The sequence below is a fragment of the Mastigoproctus giganteus genome, chromosome 11, assembly GCF_048544385.1.
Source record: "Mastigoproctus giganteus isolate SK-2022 chromosome 11, ASM4854438v1, whole genome shotgun sequence".
NCBI lineage: Eukaryota > Metazoa > Arthropoda > Arachnida > Uropygi > Thelyphonidae > Mastigoproctus > Mastigoproctus giganteus.
The window spans coordinates 61,287,748-61,312,511 of NC_143585.1; the positions used below are offsets into that span (position 1 = coordinate 61,287,748).

General features: G+C 35.4%; 1 protein-coding gene across 1 annotated transcript in view; it reads left to right on the top strand.

The window, feature by feature from the left end:
- SAK (polo like kinase SAK) overlaps positions 1 to 24,764 on the top strand; it is a 220,575-nt gene that overhangs the window by 91,551 nt on the left and 104,260 nt on the right. The window contains exon 7 of the mRNA XM_090384442.1: positions 1,058 to 1,310. Within this exon, the coding sequence (XP_090240568.1) occupies positions 1,058 to 1,310 (253 nt within the window). The remainder of the gene's footprint in view (positions 1 to 1,057; positions 1,311 to 24,764) is intronic.

Below are 24,764 nucleotides of genomic sequence, written 5' to 3' on the forward strand. Positions count from 1 at the left end.
ATATTGGGCAAAAACCTCTTCTCTTCCATAAACATGAAACAGGTGCTAAAATGTCAACTTTAGGGAATTTCTACTTGATTACATGGAACAGCAAAGAGATTCTGCTTTGTAATTTATATAGTACAATTTGCAGGATGGCAAACCAAGGTAAAACGTGAACTTTATTGTTTTCCTTTTTCCAGAAATAATATGTATGTATTAAATTTAATGTTAAATCTTTTTGTACCGTAGTTTACTTTTATAAATGTGAGATACAGTATATGTTTAAATAAATTTATTGTTTTTGTTACAAGCTTTTCTTTCATTTTATGGATTATCCAAGGTTTTGATTACCTGATAAAATTCATTTCCCATTGCTCTCAGATAAACATTGAAATACTAACGTCTGTCTGTCTGTCTGTCAGTGAACATCTATCAGCAACGGTTATGGAGTATTCTGTGGAGTTAGTTAGTTATTTGGTTTTTAGGAGCATTAGCAACTAAGGCCATATTGCTCCGGGATATGCGGTGGTCATTCCCTGACCTTTCCACATCCTCCGTATTTGGTGGTGACGGGCTCGAACCCCGGTCTAATCAAGAAGCGTGTGCTACGCACTGCTGCTGCTGTTCCTTCCCACCTGGCTACGGAGGCACTATTCTGTGGAGTCCACAGAATATTCCATAACTATGGCTGTAGCAGAGCCAAGGAGGGGAAAGAGAATCCTTCAGATGTCCTTGACCTTGGTCTGCTAGAAATGTCCTCATTATTACGAAGCAACATGTAAACTTCATTTACTGCATTTTGTCGATTTTCTGGATCCTCCTGTTGCTTATCCACAGTTGCTACCTTTCACATCAATACAATATAATTCCTGCTGAATAGTTTCATATTGGACAATTCATTCTTTTGGAACATCCATATATTGTAGGTAGACAAATTGCTCTTTTGAAGAATAATCTTGCTACTATGAATGAGGTATATACAAATTATTGTGCACAGTGGCAGAGATGTTTATATTTCAATTGGAAGTGATGGTATACTTAGATATGTGATTTATTTGTTTATTTTCTTTCATAGAGAGATAGCGACTCGCAGTGCACATGGTTTAGAAGCAGATGTTTGGAGTATTGGATGTATGGTGTATACCCTTCTAGTGGGAAAGCCACCATTTGATACACAAACTGTTCGTAATACCCTGAACCGTGTTGTAATGGCAAATTATAGCATTCCTATTGAGCTTTCTCCAGAAGCAGAGGATCTTATTCGCTCTCTTCTTAGGAAGAATCCAAATGATAGAATTAAACTGAATGGTATGTTGTGGTATTATGAAGTTTGGTTAAATACATAAAAGTTTATTATTTAAAATTATTTAAATAAAATTCTATTATGAAATAGTTTAGAATGAATTAAAATTTAAAGCTGGAATCTGAGTCATGAACCATATATTGTTTATTAATGAATTTAAAAAGATTTATCAGTCCCTAAAGTGCTATAAAGGCTCTCTTTTTCTTAGTTCCTTTTGAAGGATAGGTGGATTTACACACTTTATGTATTTCATTAAAACAAAATTAAAATTTATTAGTTTGTTTAATCTCTTTAAGAACTGACACGCATTATATTTAAATAAATAAGTTACCTCTAAATTTGGTCTGGATGAAAGAATTTGTTTCATAATTATATATATAATAAATATATATTATCATAAATATATATATGTATAATAAAAATATAATACAAATAAAATAAAATAAAAAGTGGTAGAGCTGTCATCAGATATGGGGGACATATTTAGATAAAAGTCGAATACAGGTAAGGCAAATATGCAGAATCTGATGTCAGCTAAAGTAAATATTGATACATGGCCAGGTAATTTCATCAGGAGCCTACACCTAAGAAAGGTGAAAAGCCAAAAAAAAATGAAATTAGCACATTCTTATACAGTATGGACAAGGTAGTTCCAATGTAGTGTCAATTATTAAGGTAAAAATAAGGATCAAATTGACACTGCGTTGGGACTATCTTGTTCCATACTGTATAAGAATGTGCTAATTTTTTTTTTTTTTTTTTTTTTTTTTTTTGCTTTTTTGGCCTTGCACCTTTTTTCTACTACTATGGACAAGTATAGAAATGCAATTCCTGATACATGGTCAGGTGTAGTCCCCTGATGAAATTATCTGACCATGTATCAATATTTACTTTAGCTGACATCAGATTCTGCATATTTGCCTTACCTGTATTCGACTTTTATCTAAATATGTCCCCCATATCTGATGACAGCTCTACCACTTTTTATTTTATTTTATTTGTATTATATTTTACCTTGTTATTAATAATCTTACTTTACAGTTCACTCACCTCCTATTGGATTTGTAATTCAACCCATAATTTTCTTAATTCATCATAACTTTTAGGATGTTAACATTCTTTCACCTTTTACATCTACTTTAATTCTTTTTCTACTATCCTTACCCTTCTAATCTCTGGCACTATATGTAAATTTCACCTCCATCTATGCATACTTTATCTAATATATCTATTCATGCATACTTATATATACTTTTGCATCCTTTAATGCAGCTTTGCGCTTTTAGGTGCATCTGTCATACCTGACATTAATTTTTCATCAACTGAAACCTTTTTTCATCCACTGAAACTTATTTTAAAATTACATTTAATACACACACATATATATTTAAGCAGTAGTCCACCTCAGATGCATAGTACAGTCAAGAAGTTCTCAGGCCAGTCATATAGCACTGCAGTCAATAAATTCAGCATGATTTGCTGTTGTCAGATTGAAAGTTTCAGCTTCATCTGCACGTATTTAGAACTTAGTGAATTGATTGGTGTAGTCCCCTTCAGTGCATGTGCCATTACTGTCCAGTACATGTTTTGTACATTCTGTTTTGTCACAGTTATTCAATACATATTCGGTTTTATCACAATTCCTAAGTGTGAAAAATATCAGATTTGGAATGTTGTGCAATGTTCCAAACTTGGCACTTTATTATTTTTTGACAATTTTTCCAACACTTAAGGAAGTGTTGATAAAAGTCGAATACAGGTAAGGCAAATATGCAGAATCTGATGTCAGCTAAAGTAAATAGGGTCAGTTAATTTCATCAGGGGACTACACCTGACCATGTATCAGGAACTGCATTTCTATACTCGTCCATAGTAGTAGAAGAAAGGTGAAAAGCCAAAAAAAAAAAAAAAAAAAAAGAAAAAAGAAATTAGCACATTCTTATACAGTATGGACAAAGTAGTCCCAATGCAGTGTCAATTATAAAAGAAAAAAATTTAGCACAGTGACCATGCTGGAAATCCTTTAATTGCTCCAATAAACTTGCAGAAACTTTAAGCCTTTCACACAGAATCTATCACAGAATGTGAAGCCACCATGATTTGAACACATATCATATTATGGACTTTCATATTCTTTTATTTATATTTCTCATTTCTCATTGTGTGCCTAAAATTTTTACCAGCAATCAATATAGTGAGTGGATGGCAGTTTTCAGTGATGTTATAACAGCATTCAGTAATGACCTATTGTTCCTAGAATCCATCATTGCTGTTTAAGACTTGGTGTTTTCTCTATGGACCACAAAGCACAAATCATTGAGATTAAAATTTTCTTATTCATCATGGTCAAAAAACTTTATATCAGTGAAAATAATGTTAATTTTTTTTTACCATTGTGGTATTGTGCACTATGAATTTATTCCTCAGGGTATTACATGAATATGGAAAGGTACATACAGTTGCACTGGCAGTTAATGTGCAAGGCAAATCAACACGTACATCCATTCTGGATGCACGTGGAACTTGGAAGTTGTTGCATGACATTCACACATTTTTCGAGCAACAAGAGCTCATTAAATACAATACTGTTTTGTTATCACAACCCCCCCCCCCCTTACTTACATGACCTCTCATCATGGGATTTCTTCCTCCCCAAAAAATGAAACAATATTTACAAGGCCATCACTTCCTCAACAAACATCAGGTTATTGATGCAACTTAAGGTGCTGTCTACACCATCCAGCAATGACAGTTCCAGAACTGGCATCAGAAATTGTATTGGTGGTGGTTGTGATGACCATCTAAATAGGAATCCAAGCAAAACTGATTAATATAAGATTTTCCTTTCTGATAATTATCCAAACAATAAATTATTGTTTGAGATACCTCCATGTATTGTCATGTTATGGTGAGCAAATAATTTTGTGATTGGCTACATGTAATACAATAACTGACATAACAACAGACAACTATGTATAAAAAATAAACAAGCCGTATGTTTATTTTCAATAGTATGCATAAATAACCTTTAACATTTCAAAGATAAACAATATATCACTTTAAACTATGTTTAACTCTTCCAGGCATATGTTCAATAACAACCAAATTTAAAGAGTTTAAGAGAAGGGCATCGCAGCATCCAGCATATATACATACATTAGGCATAACAGTTAAATAAAAGAACACGAAAGTCCATAAGAGTGTCTCTGAAAATATTCCTGCAAGAAAAAAGTTTGTGATAAGATGCATTAATAAAACTTCATAACTGACAGTGATAAAATGTTTAAGTTCTAATAAAAATCTCTGAGTTCCATGCATTCACCAAAAAAAGAAAATTAGTTTTACCTCCATACAGACACAGGACAAAAAATTATTCACCTGTGTAATTTTTAAGTTTAGAAAGATTTTAGAAGCCTGAGATGGGTTATGGGGGAACAATATTTGATAATACCTGTTTAGAAGAAAGTAATGCCGAGAGCGAAAGAGAAAACCCAGTTTTTTTATATGCAGAAGATGCAATATTTTTGATGTGCTTATGCCACGAGAGATTAAAAGTCAGGTTAATCACTAATAGTGATATATGATCTTGTCTAGAAAATCTGAATGTTGTCAAAGATAAGCTTAGGAGCAGAACAATGCTTTTTGCGAAATATATGACAGGACTCAGTTTTAGAAGAATTGAAATCAACTAAGTTGTCTTTACCCCACTGAAGAATTACCTGGAGATCAGCATTAAAGGAATTGATAGTGGATGTTTGAGAAGTTGAAACTGTTTGTGCAGGGCAAGGTTTCTCAAACTGGAAGGTGGAATGCAATGTGCTATCATTAGCAAAACTATGGATGGGATTTCCAGTCAATGTAAGAAGGTCATTAATATACAAAAGGAAAAGAGTGGGAGAAAGAACCTTGGAGAATGCCAGCATTAGTGGAGAGGTTAGAAAACAGAGAGCTGTCGGGTGAAAACTGGATATCCAATTACGAAAAACATTTGGCAAACCATAAGATAGAGACTTATTTAGAAAACCTTTATGCAAAACATGATCAGATGCCTTTGAAATGTCAAGAGCAACTGTGAGTTTCACCAAACTTTTCCTTTGAATTTGTATATATGTATATATATACAAATGGGTAAAATAATCCAATATATAACCAGTGAATAGACACTGACAGAATCCATACTGGTGATCATTGATCAGATTGAAGGTTTCTAGTTAGTTTAGCAGTAGGTGGTTAATAGATTTCTCCATTACTTTAGAAAGGGTAGAAGTAAGTGCATTGGGACGATAATTGAATGGTAGGGATTTGTTATCCTTTGTAGGAACTGGCTGGATGTGAGCAAATTTCCAAGCAGAAGGAAAAACACCAGTTGAATAAAAAATTGTAAAAAAAGGCAACACATAACAGGAGTAAGCTCAGGAGGACAGGTTTTTGAAAACAGGTGGAGAATTATCATCAGGATCTGTTGTTTTCTTGGCTGTCAAAGACTGTCACAGTCTTTGACACTGTCAAAGTTCTTCTGATATTTTTTTGGCAGAAGACCACAGGACTTGGAATGGTCAGAGGCAGTTTACTAAGATCAACACAAGAATTAGAAGAAAAGTAGGATGCTAGCAGGTTGGCTTTATATTTAGCTGATGAATCAATAGAACCATTTTGTTTTAAAACAGGTAGGAGTGGAGAAGGGCAAAAGTTGCTGCCGGTAGCTTTGGCAAGAGACCAGACTGTGCAATTACCATTTCAACAAGAGGCAAGTTTTCTACTCTTAGCCTATTCAAAATCTGATTTGAACTGATTAATAACTGCATTACAATTGTTGCGAGCTTTGGTGTAGGCAGAAAATGAACTTGCAGATTTGGATACAAGCCAATTGCAATATGCAACATTCTTATCTTGAACAGCCTTGGCACATTTATCGGAAACCAAGGTTTAGATAAAGGATGAGATTTTAAGGTGATGTGGAATAAAGAATTTCGTCCCTACAAGGATAATTTCACTGACACAATCTGAGAAAACATTGACATCAGAAGATTTAAAACAGTAATCCAACCAAGGTAAAGAAGAATAGAAATCTTACAGAATCATCCCATTTTGCATTCTTGTAATGCCAAACAACATGAGGTTGAGAATGGCAACAAGGTTGAAAGAAAGTAAGTCAGAGTTCCAAGTGATTATTTGAGTTGGGAGAATGGTAGAGGCAAAAGATGAATTTGACAAAATGGGGGGGGGGAGAGAGAGAGAGAGAGAGAGAGAGAGAGAGATTTTAAACCAGATAAGATTGAAAAGAGGAGAATCCATATTTATGAAGTCTTTGACTGGGAGGATCAGAGCACAATTACCAACTTTGAAGTGAAAGGAATTGTACAGCAAATAGTTAGGACATCTAAGATGAACAGTGGTTGAATCAACTGATAATTGGGATTTTTTTCTGAAAAAGTACATGGGACTTGGACTGTAAGTGGAAATAGACATCATTGTGATTAGAACTGAGACCATGTATATTTGTGAAATGAATGAGGAAGTGTTTGGGAGCTTTAGATCTTTTCACAGATAAGTTTGTTCTATTAGTTTGACTATTCATGAAGGATTCAATAATATAATAAGAAAAGGTGAGGAGGAAAAGTTGTAAGTAATGAAATTTTTAGATATGGTGTAGACACAGCAAGATTATACCCAGCTGCTTGACATAACGTGCCCTTGACAATACCCTCCGCATCCGCACTACTTAGACTCACTCCAGTGATTTTTTGGCCGAGTAGAGGCAGTGAGGTTATAGGCTATCCGGATGCTGCTAGATTATACACTAGCCCATCAGACTGAACTTGTTGGTTCAGTCTGATGGGCAATCTAGTTGCCGGCCTGCAAATACTGTTTTAGTGTACTTAGGTAAGGAAGATAAGATCTCACCACAATGCATCATAACCTCAAATGACATCAATCATACTGAATGATGGAAGTGGGAGTTTGTTTTAGCTTTTCTCTGGAGACTAAACATAAGTTGCACCACTTCAAGCCTGCAATAAGCGAAGTGGTGGTATTGCGTTTCATCAGAGTCATTTACCACCTAGCAACACAAGGGGGGGGTTGGCATTCTTCTATGTGTTATAGATGCTGCACTTCGATCCCTGCTTACATTTGTTCAAACCTGGATGGTCAGCTCCAGTATACTGGATGCCATATTTCAGGACTTGCACACGGGAGTTATTCTCAGGGTTACTATCAGTTCCACTATGAAGGTGCAAGCAGGAGATTTGGTTGTTGCAGACAACTGTACTTCACTGAAATTCGGTCTTTTGAATCAAGTGTCATCTGAATATCAGTTCCATCAGCTTTTTAGACTCCCAGGTAGTAAACCTAGCTTGTCATACCTGAGAGAATATCTGTGACAGCCTCAAGGACTAATTGAGCCATGGAAATTTGGTCATGTTCAATCAGTTCCTAAAAAAAGGACAGCATTCCTTCCCTTTTAGTTATCATCCCAATGCACCTACCTCTACTTTTTTTAAAAATAATGGAAAGAGTAGAGGTAATTGTCTTGAAAGTTTCCATTGGATTAATGATTATCAGTATGAATTCCATCATTGTTGATCGACTGGTGATATGTTACTCATCTTTAGACAAATTTGATAGAAAAATTGGATGAAACTTGAGCAGTTGTTCTTGACTCTAAAGCTTTTAATCTTGTTTGGCATAAATGTCTTTTAAACAGATTCCCTTCTTACGGATTGCCAACCATTTTTTGCAATTAAATAGCCAGTTTTCTCTCTGACTACTCATCTTGGGTGATATTAGACAGCTGCCAAAAACCTCTCCCATCTAGACTCAATTCAAAAGAAGGCAGTTACATTAATTAATGACAAAGTCTCTTCACTCTCTGTAATAGATGTTCTTTTTCTTCTGCATGTCTTGTTTTGTAGATACTTCTATGGGTATTGTTCTTCTGAATTAGCATATGTAATTTCCCCGGTGTCTTCCAAATCATTCTGAACATGTGCTGCACCAGTGAGTATCAGTTTGCTGTCCAACTCCATACTCACAGAACCAACTTTTCATCATTTATTCCTTCTACCTTAATTCGCTGGAACAGCTTTCCTTCACATGTATTTCCTGAAAATTACAATCTACAGAAATTCAAGTCAAGTATCAATACGTATCTTCTCTTCTGTCTTCTCAGGCTTCAATGCATGCACAGTACTAATATTATAGATTCTATTAACTTTCACGTTTTAGGTTTCCTTTAAAACACAAATATATATATAAATTATGAAGAAATATATAAATCCACATGTTGCTCACCATATTTTAAATAAAAATCAAAGTAAATGAAACAGGTGCCTGTAGCATGATAAATCAGTAAAGCAAAAAATAAACCAATACATAATAAATTAAAGGGGAGGAATCAAGATAAAGGGTATTGTAGAAGAAAAACTCCTGAGATAATTTAGAAAAAGCCAATTAATAAAATGACGAATAACAAATATATAAAATGCTGATTAATTCAAATTTAGTGGTGTCCGGAAGATGACACCAGGTCCAAATTTACATGAAATATCACTAAGAATGGAGATGAAAACCAACAACAACACATGTCCAACAAAATGAAAATAAATAAATAAATAAAATAGACTGACCATTATACCCCTTCTCGTCGGAGGCCCACAAGGCCAATAATAATCATGGAATCACTGCATTTCAAACATTAGATAAATCCATGCAATGCCAAACCGATGCACCGATCAACCTGCAAATGGAATGGATCTGAAAAATTGAAATAGTGAAAAATTATAATAGAACAGATCTAAACACTCCCATGGCAGCACCAGACCACTGACAAACTCACAGTTAAATGAGAATAAATCCAAAAAAGAATTAGACTATAGATGGCAGTATGAGTGCTACATTAGCAGATTGACTCACTGCTAACCGTGTAACATAGAATAAACTATGAAACGTAAAATAAACTTTAACTAAATATATAAGAAAGTAGAAAAACAAAAAATTTAGAATAGAAAAAATTAGTATAGCAAACATCAGTGGCTGCACTGCATTATCCATCATATTTTAAATAAAAATAAAAGTAAATGAAACGTGCTAGTAGCATGGCAAACCAGTAGTGCAAAAAATAAACTGATACATAATTTGTAGATACTTCTATGGGTATTGTTCTTCTGAATTAGCATATGTAATTTCCCCGGTGTCTTCCAAATCATTCTGAACATGTGCTGCACCAGTGAGTATCAGTTTGCTGTCCAACTCCATACTCACAGAACCAACTTTTCATCATTTATTAAAGGGTATTGTAGAAGGAATGCACCCGAGATAATTTAGATCTATTGCATTTGTGGGTTGATCGGTGTGTCGGTTCAGCGTTGCATGGATTTGCTAATGTTCAAAATGCAGTGATCCCCTGACTATTATTGACCTTGTGTCCTTTGATGAGATGCGGTGTAATGGTCAATCTGTTTTATTTATTTATTTTCATTTTGTTGGTCACATGTAATTGGTTTTCGTCTCTGTTTTGGTGATATGTCACATAATTTGGACCTGGTGCTATCTTCCAGGTACCCCTAAATTTGAATTAATTTGCATTTTTAAATTTGTTATTTGTCATTTTATTAATTGGCTCTTTCTAAATTATCTCAGAGCATTCCTTCTATAATACTTTTTATCTTGATCCACACACACACACACACACACACACACACACACACACACACACACACACACACACACACACACACACACACACACACAGTTCTTTCATTATGTGAAAAATCTTTTATTAAACAGAACCTGTAAAATATACCTGATAATTTTTTTTTATATACAGTTGATTCCGGTTATTTGGGCCACCAGTTAATCAGGGCAGCCATTTATTTGGGGCAAATCTTAAAAAACAGAAACCAATCGAGAAAATAGCCAGGGTTTACTTTGCTTAATTGGGACAGTATGCCGTTTAATTGGGGCAGGAGACCGCACCACTGGAGATTACCCTACGATTGACTCCGACAGTACCACGTGGTTCGGTCGAAATTCTGGAGGTCACAACCATAAAACAATAAAAACAATTAGCAGTCACCTGTGTATTGGGCTTTTCTGTTAGTGAAATCTATCATAAACGGACAGTAAACTCGATCTTACTGAATTTGCGATAATACCGACAGCTGGAATTCTGTGGGTTATTATGGTGAAATGTTTTTACACTTCCATGACATCTTCACTCATATAAAAAAAATTAATTTTCAGACCTTCTCTTCATTCGTATTTTTAAAGCTTTGTAACTCGTTACTTGGTTCTCACTTGCGCGTATTGTGTTACGTGCAATTTGTGTGTGCCGTGTTCTTTGTTATTGATTGCTTATCTTTTTACTGTTTTAAAATTTTAATCCCCACCCACAAATGTCAGTGAACAGAAATGTCAACTAGTTAGTATGTACATATTACAGTACATATTAATTATTCCGATTATCACACATATTCTTCCAATTTTCACGTATCATTTAATTTTTTAATTGGTAAGGTAATAAAGGGTAAATTTGTGCTTAATATATCTTTGTTTTTATAGCCTGTAGATAATATTCCTCCTATTTTCACTAATTAGAATTGCTGTTTAATAGAATTAAAATTCAATTCACAAACGTGATCACAATGACCGGCACTTACTACACATTGTATAGCGAACGATACTTTACTATGGTGATTGTAATGTATTTTTAACTATTTATGTGAAACTTCGGATAATTGGGGCAGCCGCTTAATCGGACCAAAATGCACTAGTCCCGATGTGTTCCAAATAACTGGAATGGACTGTATATAGCTTACTAATTACATATGTGCAGTTGCATCTCTTTATAGCAACCCTCTTCTTAATCTCCCAACATGTTATAATGTCCTAAATCGTCGGTCTCGGACAATTTCTCATTAACTAATGCTATTTTACATTCAGTATAACAACATTGAAAATAAAAAGTTTTCTCTATAATGACCATAAATTTCTACCTCTTAATCTGAATTTTTACTTGTTTATTACAATATTCGCGGTTAAAAATGACAGAATGCTTCAAATATATTGAAGTACAGTAAACCCCCACTATTCGTGGGGGTTTACTGTACTGTCATTGTGTTCCTGAGAAATGCCGCGAATATTGAAAACACGAATACTGAGTTATGGCTCCCATAGTAATAAAGGAGTTCCGTTCCAAAGTATGAAATATATAAGAAAAACTAGTCTAAAATTTTGTCTACGTATGTATTATATGTACCTTCATAATATGACTATGTACATAGTGAAATGCAAGCATATTCTGTAAATTCTCACTGCAAATTCCTAATGCATCTCATGGCTGGCAAGCTCGATGCCCCCGAGCTGCTCTACCTCATCAACTTCAGCTGTCCTCCAAGAGTCTTGAGAAGACAAAATATGCTGGCACAAGAGCCATTCAGAACTGATCAACTCAGATTCCATTACTTCAACAGAACTGCAAAATTGCTGAATGAATCTAACATTGATATCCTAAATGAAAACATTAATATCAAAAAAGAGCTACAAAGGTTTTACAATCAAACTAATAGAGAATGAAAATAAATGACTAATTTAATAATAACAACAATAATAATACTATAAAGATAGGTATACTTAGCTTTAACAAAAAAAAAAAAAAAAAAAATTTTTTTTTCTTCAATGAACTAAGATAAGAAATAACAATTAGAAAAAAAACAACAAAAAAAAAAAAAAAAAATAGGGATAACAATAAGAATAATAACACAAAGCAATTAATGCAACTACTTAATGTGAACTATCAAGAAAAGAAAACAACAAAATGCTTAGAAATACTAAATTCTCTGTTACCACAGCTTTGCTAAAATGCAAATCGCTTGTAACGCATGATATGCATTGTATATGTTATAAATTGACCTTGTATATTTGAAATTGTATATTGATACCTGACATTGTGTACAGATTGTAAATAGAAGGATTACTATATTGCTACTGTCAAATTCCTCCTCTGTAAGGCTTCGGCTGTTTTGGAGTAATAAATAAATAAATAAAAATAAAATATGGCATCGAAATGAAAATAAGAAACGATTTAATACTAAATGTAATATTTATTAGAAATTTCAAACAAATCTTTCAAACCAGCATCGTTGCTAGCTAAAAAACTTATCCCGCCAGTGCTATCACCAGTTTCGCTAAAGTGTTGATAAAGGTGTTTTGCCTTTTCACGAATGATGAGTGAACTTAACGTAATTTTATTTTGAGTTCGGTCTTCTATCCACAGATTTAAAGGTCTTTTCCATTTTTTCTAATTTAACATCACGAGTTACAGAGCAAATTTTTGAAGCAATTAGCGTGTTTTCACGGACACTACGGCGGATTTTTTCTTCTGATTTTTTGATTGATCGTACCGTTGACTCATTGATTTTATAATGTTTTGCCACTGAGGAGACACTTTCACCATTAGAAATTGGCTAATAACTCAGTTTTATTCGCTAATATCATCACCTTCTTTGATCTTTTCACATTTCCGTTGTTATTCGTAGCCATATTTTTGTACGGGTTAAAAAAACTTGTCCACAATAAAGTCACTTTCTTCCGTTAACAAACTCGGAAAAAAGTCTGTTTTACACTGCAAAATGGTAGATTTATCACTTTTGTAAGCATATCAATTTATAAATTGATAAATTTATTCAATTTATAAGCATACAAATTAAAAGCAAACGACGAAACCTTCATGACAAGCGCATAACACATACTGAACAAGGATTAGCGAGAAACATCCACGCCTGCGATTTTGTCACCCCTCTCCCCCCCACCCACTGAGTGCTGCTTTGACCGGGAAAGATAATTTTAGCCACGCCCACGTTGTTTTTTTTTTTATGGCGGAAAATGTTCACGGCGCTTTAAAATTCACATTTTTTTAGGTTTCATTTTATATTAAATCAGCGACCGCAAATACGCGAAACCGCGAATACAGATACCGCGAATAGCGGGGGTTTACTGTAATTGATGAGCTTGCAGCCTGATTATGAGAAATCATTTAAGATTTTTCATGCTCTTTTCTTGCAGTAGGATAATGTAATGAACACCAGCTAGAAGTTAATTTCATTCGGTAGAGTGCATGTTTATTGTTATGGCTCCAAGAAAGCGGATAACTTTGCCAGTCACAGATAAAATTAAGATTTTGCTAGCTGTAGATAATGGTATGCATTCTAAGACTGACATTACCAAACAGTTTGGCATTCCTAAGCGTACCCAGTTCACTATTCTGAAAGATCAGAAAAAGATTGAAAGTTTTAGAAATCTGCTGTACCGGGTAGGATTCAAGCATGAAAGGCGAAATATCCAGATCTTGAAAAGGCTTTTGGAAAGGCTAATGATGATTTGTGCAAAAAACGTTCCTGCAGATGGTAATCTTTTAAAAGGTTGAATTGTTTGCACATCAAATGGATATTGAGAAATTTAAAAGTTCAGATGGATGGTTCCAGAAATTTGACTCGTTATGGTGTGTCTTTCAAAAAAGTGTGTGGTGAAAGTGCAGCCATGGACATTGAGGCTACAAAGGAATGGAAGGAAAATCATTTAAAAAATGTTTTTCTGGCATACGACCACAATGGCATCTTCACTGCTGATGAAACTAGACTCTTTTAAATTGCTACTGGATAAAACATTTAAAGGCAAGAAATGTAGTGGCAGAAAACAGGCCAAACAGCAGATTACCATTCTCCTAGCAGCAAACAGAAAAGCACAGTGAAGGCACAGAGAAGCTTCCTCTTTTAATCATTGGGAAAGCCCAGAGGCCTCGATGCTTTAAAGTTTTGAAGACATTACTGATTATGTATCTAGCAAACTAAAAGGCATGGATGACAACACAAATCTACGAAGAATGGATCAGTGACTTAGATCGCAGGATGAGTGAGAAGAATAGAAAAATTTTGCTGTTTGTGGATAACTGCACTCCTCATTGTCAAGCAAACAATCTACGTGTAACCACTATCAAGTACCTACTGTCAAGTGGTGGTAGCTATCGATCAAGGTGTAATCCAATTTTTTAAGAAACACTACCAAAGAATGTTATTAAATAAAATTGTGCTATATCTTGAATGCAAAATTCAGTGCGAAATCAACATCCTGCAGGCAATGTATTTATGTGTTTCAGAATGGGATGAAGTTGATGAAAAAGTGATTGCTAACTGCTTCAAAGATACTGGATTTACCTTACCCCCTTGATTGATGCATTGTGTGAAGTTTTGCATGCTTCTTCCTCTATTAATTGCAAAGAGCAGTCCGATAATAGGGAAGAAATATTTGAGCATGTGCATCATAACCTAAACTTATAGGAAAACTTCAGACTCAAAGATTATGCAGAAGTGGCTGCGGACATTGAATGTGTCAGGATATGCACGATTTGCAGATGTAATGGAATCGTCTGAAATTTGTAGTATGCAGTTCAACGACAGCTGTTGATCTTGTCATATTCATCCATATTGCTTTGATTTCAGTGAATTATGCATTACAGCAAGGGTTCTTAACTTTTTGCTTTAAGCGAGCAAGATTTTGCATCTTACAATGCATGCAAGCACCATATATTAAAATATAAATTTTCTTGCTTAAAGATTAAAAATTCATTTTTTTTAAATAAATTTTTAGCCATATTACTCATACAAGAATTATATTTCTCAATTAAAATTTTTGGGCTCTAATATTTATTACCTTTTCAGTGTGAACCTTGACTTTGAAGAGATTATGCCAAACTTTAAATTAATTTCTCCATTATGAAGAGATAATCACAAATTTTCTTCCAAATGTGATGTCAACAATCTTGTCTTCGATATTGTTCATTAATATTCATTTGTTTTCGATATTGTTCATTAATAAAAAAGCATTTTTGCACGTGTATGTTGATCCAAACATAGAAAGTACTTTGAACGCTTCTCTTTGTGATAAAGGAAATTTTTTGCAGTCGGAAGAACCCCAGAATTTAAAATAGTTTTGTGTGTTGGAAAAGACATCTCAGAGCTAAAGATGACTGCATATCAATAAGTTGTAACTCAGCAGCTGCTACTTCATTTTGTTTGAAAATTTGTACCAAGTTAATGATTTCAGAATTTCTGTAATTTATCTTTAATTCAAATTTTGGCAGGTGTTCTTTCAAATATTCAAATCTTACTTGGAATTGGTCATAAGGTCTTTGATTACATTCATTATAAACAATGGGCACTCGCCAGCAGTTTTCTCCAGACATTTTTTAAGAGTAGGAAAATAAAGCAAATTTCCTTTTAAAACTTGATTCTGAAACCCTTTAATTTTTTCTAAAATGCAATAATCTCCTCGTATAAAACTACCACAAATATGTCTTTTCCCTGTAGCCTCAAATTTAACTCATTTAAATGGCTGAAGATGTCAACCGTGAATGAAAGTGTAATGTTGAAATCTTCAGTAAAAATTTCATTAAAAAGGTTTTCTTTATTGCTTTCTATTAGAAAAGCTTTTACTTCTTCAAACACCTCCCAAAATCAGGAGAGCATCTTTCCATGACTGAGCCAATTAACCTCTATATGGGTAATAAGATCAGAATGCAGTGCTTGAAGATCTTCCAAAAATATTTTTAGAAGTCACTTATTTAGGGATTTAGCAATACAATGGTTAATGACTTTAACAATGACTTAAGACATCCTATAATTTCTTTTTGACCTTTCATTCGTGAACACAAAGTCTCAATATGAATCATTGATAATGCACAAAATTCGATATCCTTTCATACCTATTAAAATAAGCAATGAGGCCTTTGTTTTTACCTATCATGGAAGGCGCATCATCAGTAACAATCGATTTTACTCAGATGTTTACTTGGATCAGTTTTGTGCACTGTGAGGAATTTCAAAAGTGTGACATATGCATCTTTTCCAGTTGTATGACCAGTAAGCAGCAAAATAGCCAAAAAATCTTCTTCACAGCTGCCATCATGTTGAATCAAATGAACAAAGCACATGAGTTGTGATATGCCTGAAACATCAGTCAACTCATCAAGTGCCAGTGAAAAAAATACACCAACTTTCAATTCTACCTAATAATTCATTGAATATCACATATATATATATATAGTACCTACTGCAGCAGCGCAACCGAGCATAACCTGGCAGAAACTGAGAATCGTATGAGGCAGTATCCTGATGCGATTCTCAGTTTCTAGAATTTGGGACACTACGGCAACAGTGATCATACTCTCAACAAAGTATTTTGTAAAAATTTTTCTTACTAAATTGAATATTTCCAAGAGAAACATCAATAACAACAGTGTGTTTTAACTATCAAGTTCACATTATACGTCATGAATGCAGTGGAGGCAAAACAACTTATAAAGTCATTTTCGTTTTTATTTCCAAGAAGATTGAAGAGTATATCTTACAGAAAATTGTTTTTTATTATTATGAGCTTATTATATAGACTTAATTAATAAGCACATTTACAGAGGTTCTTGATAGGATGACAATAAATCTATCTGCGGTCGCTTGCATGTTTTCTGTTGAAGTCAAGTTCTGTGTCCACTGTAGACTACTGAATTATATGAGCCTAAGCTATTTTATAGAATTTGAGGCGTTGAGTGAAAAATGGATTTTTCTAGCAAAGATTGGCATGAATTTTTTGTAGAATAATCCAGAAAGTTGAGAAATAGAAAGCACCTTTTTTAAATACAAAAATTTATATATAAATTTTTTAGCTTAAGTGAAGGTGCTTGCGAGCACCCATTTTAGGATTAGTCGTGAGCAATATTTATTTTTAAAGAGCACATTGGTGCTTGCAAGTACCAGGTCAAGAACCCCTGCATTGCAGAAATAAACCAAGACAAATAAACCTCCTATTATTAGATGCAGGAGTTATTTAGTTCTTGAATTTATATTTTGATAAAATCCTTGGGAAACCTATAAAGCTTATACACCAATAAGCCAAAACATTATGACCACCTACTTAATATGATGTTGGTCCTCCACGTGCAGCCAAAACAGCTCGTACCCAGCAAGACATGGATGCTACAAGATTTCTAAATGTGTCTTGTGGTATCTGGTATCAACACGTAACCAGCAGATCCTTTAACTCCTGTAAGGTCCGTGGTTGAGACGCCGCAGATCGGAGTTGCTGTTCCAACACAAACCACAGATGCTCGATGGGGAATTGATGTCTGGGGAATTTGGAGGCCAGGGCAATACCTGGAAGTCTTCCTCATGTTCTGCAAACCAGTCTCGAACAATCCGGGCAGTGTGGCATGGTGCATTATCCTGCTGAAAGATGGCACTGCCAGAAGGGAAGACCGTTGCCGTGAAAGGGTGGCCGACCAGGCTAGCCAGGTGGGTAAAGTGCCTGCCTGGCAATCCAAAGGTCGCAGGTTTGAATCCTGCCACCAGCTTGGATCAGAGCAGAAAATGCAAAAACTTTGGGAGATGAAATATGCCCACAGAAGCCGATGTGCCAACAACTAACAAAAAAAAAAAAAAAAAAAATGAAAGGGTGTACCTGGTCAGCAATGATGTTTAGGTAGGTGGTAGACGTCAGAGTGCCCAGCACATGGATGACCTGGACCCAGGGTATCCCAGCAGAACATCACCCAAAGCATGACACTTCCACCGCCAGTTTGTTTTCGTCCCACGGTGCATCCAGGTGCCATTACTTCCCTAGATAAACGATGCACACGTACCTGGCTGTCCATATGGTGCAACGGGAAACGTGATTAATCGGACCACTTGACCTTCTTCCAATCACTCAAGGTCCAGTTTCAATGCTTGCGTGCCCATTGTAGGTGCTGTTGCCGGTGAACTGTGGTTAGCATGGGCTCTCAGAGTGGCCTGCGGCTATTCACCCCCATTTTCAACAGGGTTCAATGCACTGTGTGTTGGGACACATTACTCCCATCACCAGCATTCCAATTATCAGCTAGTTGCACCACAGTCGCCCTTCTGTTGCCACGTACCATCCAGGAGAGCCTTCACTCACCTTGATCATCGATGAGCTGTGGTCATCCAACACCTCGCCGGCAATTTGTGGGTCCCCCCCCTCCCCCCGTACCACTTTTGGTAGGCGCTAACCACAACTGACCATGAGCATCCCACCAGCCGTGCTGTTTTGGATATGCTCTGACCCAGTCATCTGGCCATTACAATTTGGCCTTTGTCAAACTCGCTTAAGTCCACCGCCTTTCCCATCTGAAGAACAAGAGTAACACTGATTAACGGAGCTCAGTATCAGGTGTTTTTTTATACTGTGTCCCAACCTGCGCATGCACTGTAGTTCTTGGCATCTCCGTAGCCAGGTGGAAAGGAGCAGCAGTGCGTAGCACACGCTTCTTGATTAGACCGGGGTTCGAGCCCATTACCACCAAATACGGAGGATGCGGAAAGGTTAGGGAATGACCACCGCATATTCCCGGAGCAATATGGCCTTAGTTGCTAATGCTCCTAAAAACCAAATAACAACAACAGCAGCACTGTAGTTCACCTGCAGTTGCTTCGATTCGCATAACGACTCGCTGGTCATAATATTTTGGCTCGTCGGTGTATATTGAAGGATATGCATCATCAGCTTGCAGATATATATAATCTATGACAACGTGCTTAACTGTGAATGGAGTGACAATGTGAATATTGAGGTAGATCTTCCCCAGTCAGTAAATAGAGACATGTTACCTGTGTGAGTGTGTGCGTGAATTTGATATTTGTCGTGGGTTGCCCTAACTGCATTCATTGATCTTTGCATGCTGGTTATAAAATATACCTGCTAGTTGCAGGCTTTTGTTTTTTTTTTTTTTTGGATCTGATTACAAATCTATTATATAAACAGCATTTCAAGGCCAAAGGATCCAAATATGGAAGACCAACATAAATAACAAACTCATGCAGATAAAACAAAATCCATGCCTATGGAAGTTATATCTGGTTAAATGGAGAAGAGGAGTCATTTTTTCCAGGGCATGAACAGATCACACTTAACTCATCTTAATTTACACCATTACTCTGCTCACAATTAAGCAAATTCTCAGATTGTTTTATCTGCAAGCTGATGATATATATCCTTTGTGCCTATCAGACCTCTCGCACTAGAATATATAATAGTACAAGATGAAAACATAACACACAATTCTTTATATTTCTGAAGCAAATTGTTCTCTGTACTCATATTTAACTGCCATTTACAGTATATATTTGGCTTTGCATTCAGACATTAGTCCTGTTTAAGAAACCATGAAAGGCCATAGCAGCCCTTGTGCCACTAAATACTGAAACAACGACAACAGTGGGAGGGGCATGGTGTGTGGTTGGGCAGAAAATAGATCTGAACTTTACAGTATTTTGATGTTTTCACTGGCATGTACTAAAAATATCTTCACTCTATACATCCATCATCTATTTTATGTCAAAATTTTTGCAGTAGCTGGGTGTCGTGTTAGTGCCAGTCCAGTATACCCTAAAAGCAAAAATGCTGAAAAAAGCCTGGTAGACTTGCTGTTTTGAAGAAAGAGGCTCCTACTCTCTTGCAACCAACAATTATTCCTCTTTCAAACTGATAAATTATAATGTTTTCCCATGCTCCAAACCTCTTCTGTGTGAATACTATATCTTTGTTTCCTTGAAACAGCTCTCAGAGGAAAGCATTTTTGTGTGTCAATGAAATGAGGATTCTCATTAGCAATGCCTGAACATCTGTGGGAGAAATGCCTGAACATCTGTGGTGATTTGAATGAACTTTTCAATGCAAAGCATCTATATACAAAGGGTACTAGGAAAGTTTTGCAATATGACGCAACAATGAATCACAGGAAGCTGCTTGTTGCTGCATGTTGAGACATGTACATACGTGCATAGTAGCCGCCGCGCCAAGTCGATGGGCTCAGTTATTCATTAGTAGTGAGAGTGTAAAGTGCTTGCGATGGCATCGTGGTCACGAAATGAGATAAGGACAGTTTTGCGGTATAATTTCGTGCATGGTTTAACCATAGACCAGTGCTTAGAAGAAATGACTCTTGCACTAGATGATAATTGTCCACATCGTACAACGATATTCAGGTGGTATAGAGAATTCCAAAGGGGAAATTTCACTCTGGAGGATTCTGAGAGGCCGGGAAGGCCACGAACGTCAGTTACGGAGGAAAACGTTACTGCTGTGAGGAAAATGCTTGACGAAAACAGGCGAGTGACCTACCAACAGATAGAGGATACTTTGGGCCTAAATGCACCAGCAATTTGTTTGATTCTGCAAGATCATTTGCACGTGAAGAAACTTTGTTCTCTCTGGGTGCCGCATCAACTGACTGAAGAGCAGATGACACGACGTGTGACTTGGTGCCGGGAGATGTTAAAAAAGTTTGATAAGGGACAATCTCGGTATGTGAACAACATCGTGACAGGTGACGAGACTTGGCTGTACTATTACGATCTGCCGACCAAGGCTCAAAACAAAGTTTGGGTCTTTGATGATGACGACACACCCGTAATTGTCAGAAAATCCCGATCTGTAAAGAAGAAAATGATAGCTGTATTTTTCAAATCGAGTGGAATTGTGGAACGTGTCATTTTGGACACGCAGAAGACAGTCACAGCTAAGTGGTATACTGAACAATGCCTGCCTAAAGTCATTGGATCTATGAAGAACCTGTGGCCAAAGTCAAGAATGGACACCTGGTACCTCCATCACGATAATGCTCCAGCTGACCGTGCCAAAGCCTGCACCGAATATTTGACCACGACAGGACTGAAACTTCTCGAGCACCCTCCCTACAGTTCAGACCTTGCTCCCTGCGACTTTGCACTGTTCCCGCATGTGAAAATGAAGCTAAAAGGGAGGCGGTTTTCCAGTGATGAGGACCTTCTACGGGCTTGGGACAACGAGTGTGCTTTACTTCCTAGTGAAACTTGGCAGAACTGGTTTAAAGATTGGTTTCGGAGGATGGAGAGGTGTATTGAATGTAGAGGAAATTACTTTGAAAAAATTAAATAAACAAAGCTGTATTGCAAAACTTTCCTAGTACCCTTTGTATATAAAATGCTTAGGTGTGCTGCACAAATTTTCCAACTGCTAATTGTTACCAGTACCCGTTCACGCAGTTCACCTTGCATGACCACCATAACGGGCATTCTTTATTAATTTTTGTACTAACGTTTTTCGACTGAAGAAAGGCAACCTATGCCTGAAAGCTAATGATGTATGTTTATTTTTATCTGTCTTCAATTTTAATAAACTGTTCTAAGTTTTAAGAAGTATAAAAATGGCTGAACTCTGTGTAAGAACTTTAAGAAAATGTAGAAGAAATGCTAATGAAACATTAGAGGAGAGATCTAAGAGACCGAAACTAGATACTATGAAGACGTACAGAAAACACTGAAGAAAGAGAAGCAATATTGGAAATGAGAAGACTGGCGAAACGCCATAGGACTAATCATATAGAAGTACCAGATGCAAATAATCAACAAGCAAAATTAATTAATGTGGAAGAGCATGACATAGGAATTGTGTTACAACTGTGAGTATTGCAATGCAAGATATTGAAGACATGAGTTAAACACATTGAATAAATACACTAAATGCTGTCATGATGGAAAGGTTTCACTTGACACACTGTCTGACATCTACTCTATTAAGAGAGCTGCTTATAGAGGATACATGTGAAGCAAATAACTACAGAGAACATATACAAGAGTACAACTCAGCAATGGCGTTCTCATCGATGGGCACAGGAATTAAATCACCACCAGGAAATGGTCCATACTGTTTTAGAATACATGACTAGATTTACCATTTGGTCTGACCACTATATCCAAACGAGGCAAGTAAGCCAGAATTGAAAGTTATGCCATAGCTTTCAATTCTGCTGAAGCAACAACAAAACAGCTTGAAAAACAATCAAACCAAGTGTGTATGGCTGAAGTAATGCAACAATTGGACAAGATGCTGCAACAAGTTAACCCACTTGCTGAGTCATATAAACAAATGCATCAAATAACCCAGGCCAATCCAACAATGGACTTGCGCAAGGCATTTATAAAAGACCCGAACTTAGATAAGAGATGATATAACGCACCTACATCCAAAATGGAGGTTGCTGCAATATTTGTTGGAGGAAACTGGGAACCACCTGCAAATAGAGACATATGCATATATCCCACAGGTGACTGCTGTAAAATTATATGACCGCTAAACAAGAATGGTGAAGACTGAAGGATCTAGATTAAACTATTTATGGCTAATCAGAAAGATGCCATATGTTATGCCAGCAATTAGTTCTATTATACTTTGAAACAGTATGTTAAGGGGAGATAAAAAATAGCAATATATTTCAGTAAAATGCTTTTATGAGTGTACAGTAGTTATTTATTTTTTAGACCATTTCTTGTTTTCTGGAAGATAAATTATTAAAAATTCATTATCTTATTTATTTCAGACATATTGGATCATCCTTTTTTTACTGGTTCTTTTTTGAAAGAGATCAAAGGAAAGTTTAAGGTATAAAAATAGTTCATTATAATGTTTAGTTTTTCATGGTAATTTTACTCTGGCGTTTTGTGGTTATCAGAAATTTTATTAGTAAATGGCATTTTTAGTTGGTTTTTTTTTTTTTCTTTTTTTTGCTCTTTTCATATGATATTTTAAGTATTCATTCTTTAAAATGACATTAAGAAATGCATATTTACCGAAATACAAGACCAAAAAAGAATGCAAATTTTGCATCACTTAGCGGTTTAGTTAAATGTCTATTTCTGGTTAATATTTTGTCAGTAATGATGTTATTTGGTGACAAATCATTAGGGTGATGTTTTTCATGCTGAAGATTGTTAAAAAACCCTTTTTTATTTTTTTAAACTTTTTTGCCACTAAATAAAGGAAGTTTATGCCACAAACATTTCTGACCAGGCAGAAAAATTTTTTAATTTACAGCCATTCCCCACTAGTACTCTTAATTGGGACTCAAAACAGAGCACTAAGTTAATCTATTATGCAGGGAAAATTTATGCATCAGAAATAATACAAATAAATTTAGCTGGATCACGGCCGGTGTTTTTGCTGATTTTAAGGGCAATGAAATGAAGAATAATATTTCTGTATATAATCAGTTTATGTATATAACAATATTAAATGTAGCAGAAACATTTAAACTATAAACATTAAATGCATAAATTATGCAATAAAACATATACAGTGCAAGAATACCCTCCTTAAAATTACAGAACTTTATATATATACCATATTTACATTTATAATAACAGCTTGTGATACTGGTAATTTTAATATTAATTTGATAAAATAAATAAATCAAGATTACTTTTACTTATTTGCTTATTTATCAATCAATTGATAAATAAGTAAATTTCTTTAGTCTAGCCTTTTTTTTTTTTATGTTCAGTTTAGTTTCTAAAATAAAGCTTTTCTAATGGCTTCACATTATTAACGCTGGCATACTCACTTGATCTCTTTCAGAGTCATTAAAAGTTGATTGATTTTAGTTTACCTGCATGGTAAACTAAAATCAGTTATGCAAACATGAAATGTGGCTAAACAGTATGTACATAGGAACTGACTGGAAGCCAAAACTAAACTGAAAATAACATTTCTCAATGGTGCAATGTTGTTTTCAGTTTATTGCAATGTTCGGTTTAAAAGCAAAAGCAGTTGACTACAGTTAAAAGCAACTCCCTCTCAGGAATCAACAGTTCCTAAAGAGAAGTTTTATAAAAAACTTCTGTAAAATTCAGTTAATTAGAAGCCAAAGTGGGTGCTCCCTTTCCAATAACACCACTGTGCGGGAGAATTTATAAAGTGTATATCTTTGTAATGTGCAAAGAATGGTGCCATGTGATCATAGAGTTTTACAGCCATAGATGCTCTGTGCCAGTACAAATAGTTGCAAAAACTAATACGGAAAGATGAATTATTTGTGGACGTTATAAATAATTTTTGGGGAAATAAACAGACAGCTTTCAAATTTCTCTTTGTGGAATGGGGAAATATTTTGCAGCATTTCAAATCTGGTTGGCAATTCAGCTGTTTTCTGTTCAATTATGGTATCATTAAAGAACACCACTTGGAAGGTAAGCACTGTAAATTGTGTGGTTCATTGGAAAAGTGGCACTGTAAATTGTGTGGTTCAACCATTCAGCAAATCAATGGTTGTTTCTAGTCAAGTTTTATGTATAGAATTCAAAATCAATTATAAAAATTTCCTATCATGTCTCAGTTTTAAGGTATAGATAGATAACTGGATTCTGCACAAAGATATCATTACTGATTGAAATACAATTTTTAAACTTATTAACTTTTGGTTGGTTTTGTTTATTGGGCTAAACGTTAAGTAAGTACATCATTACAGTTCTTGCAATATAGTATATTTTGATTTTGATGCACTTTTCCAGACAAGTCAGTATTTTTATTAATTTTTTTACACCATTCAGCTGTTCAATATATAGTGTATGATAAACTGTGCTACAAGAATTCACCTTCTGTT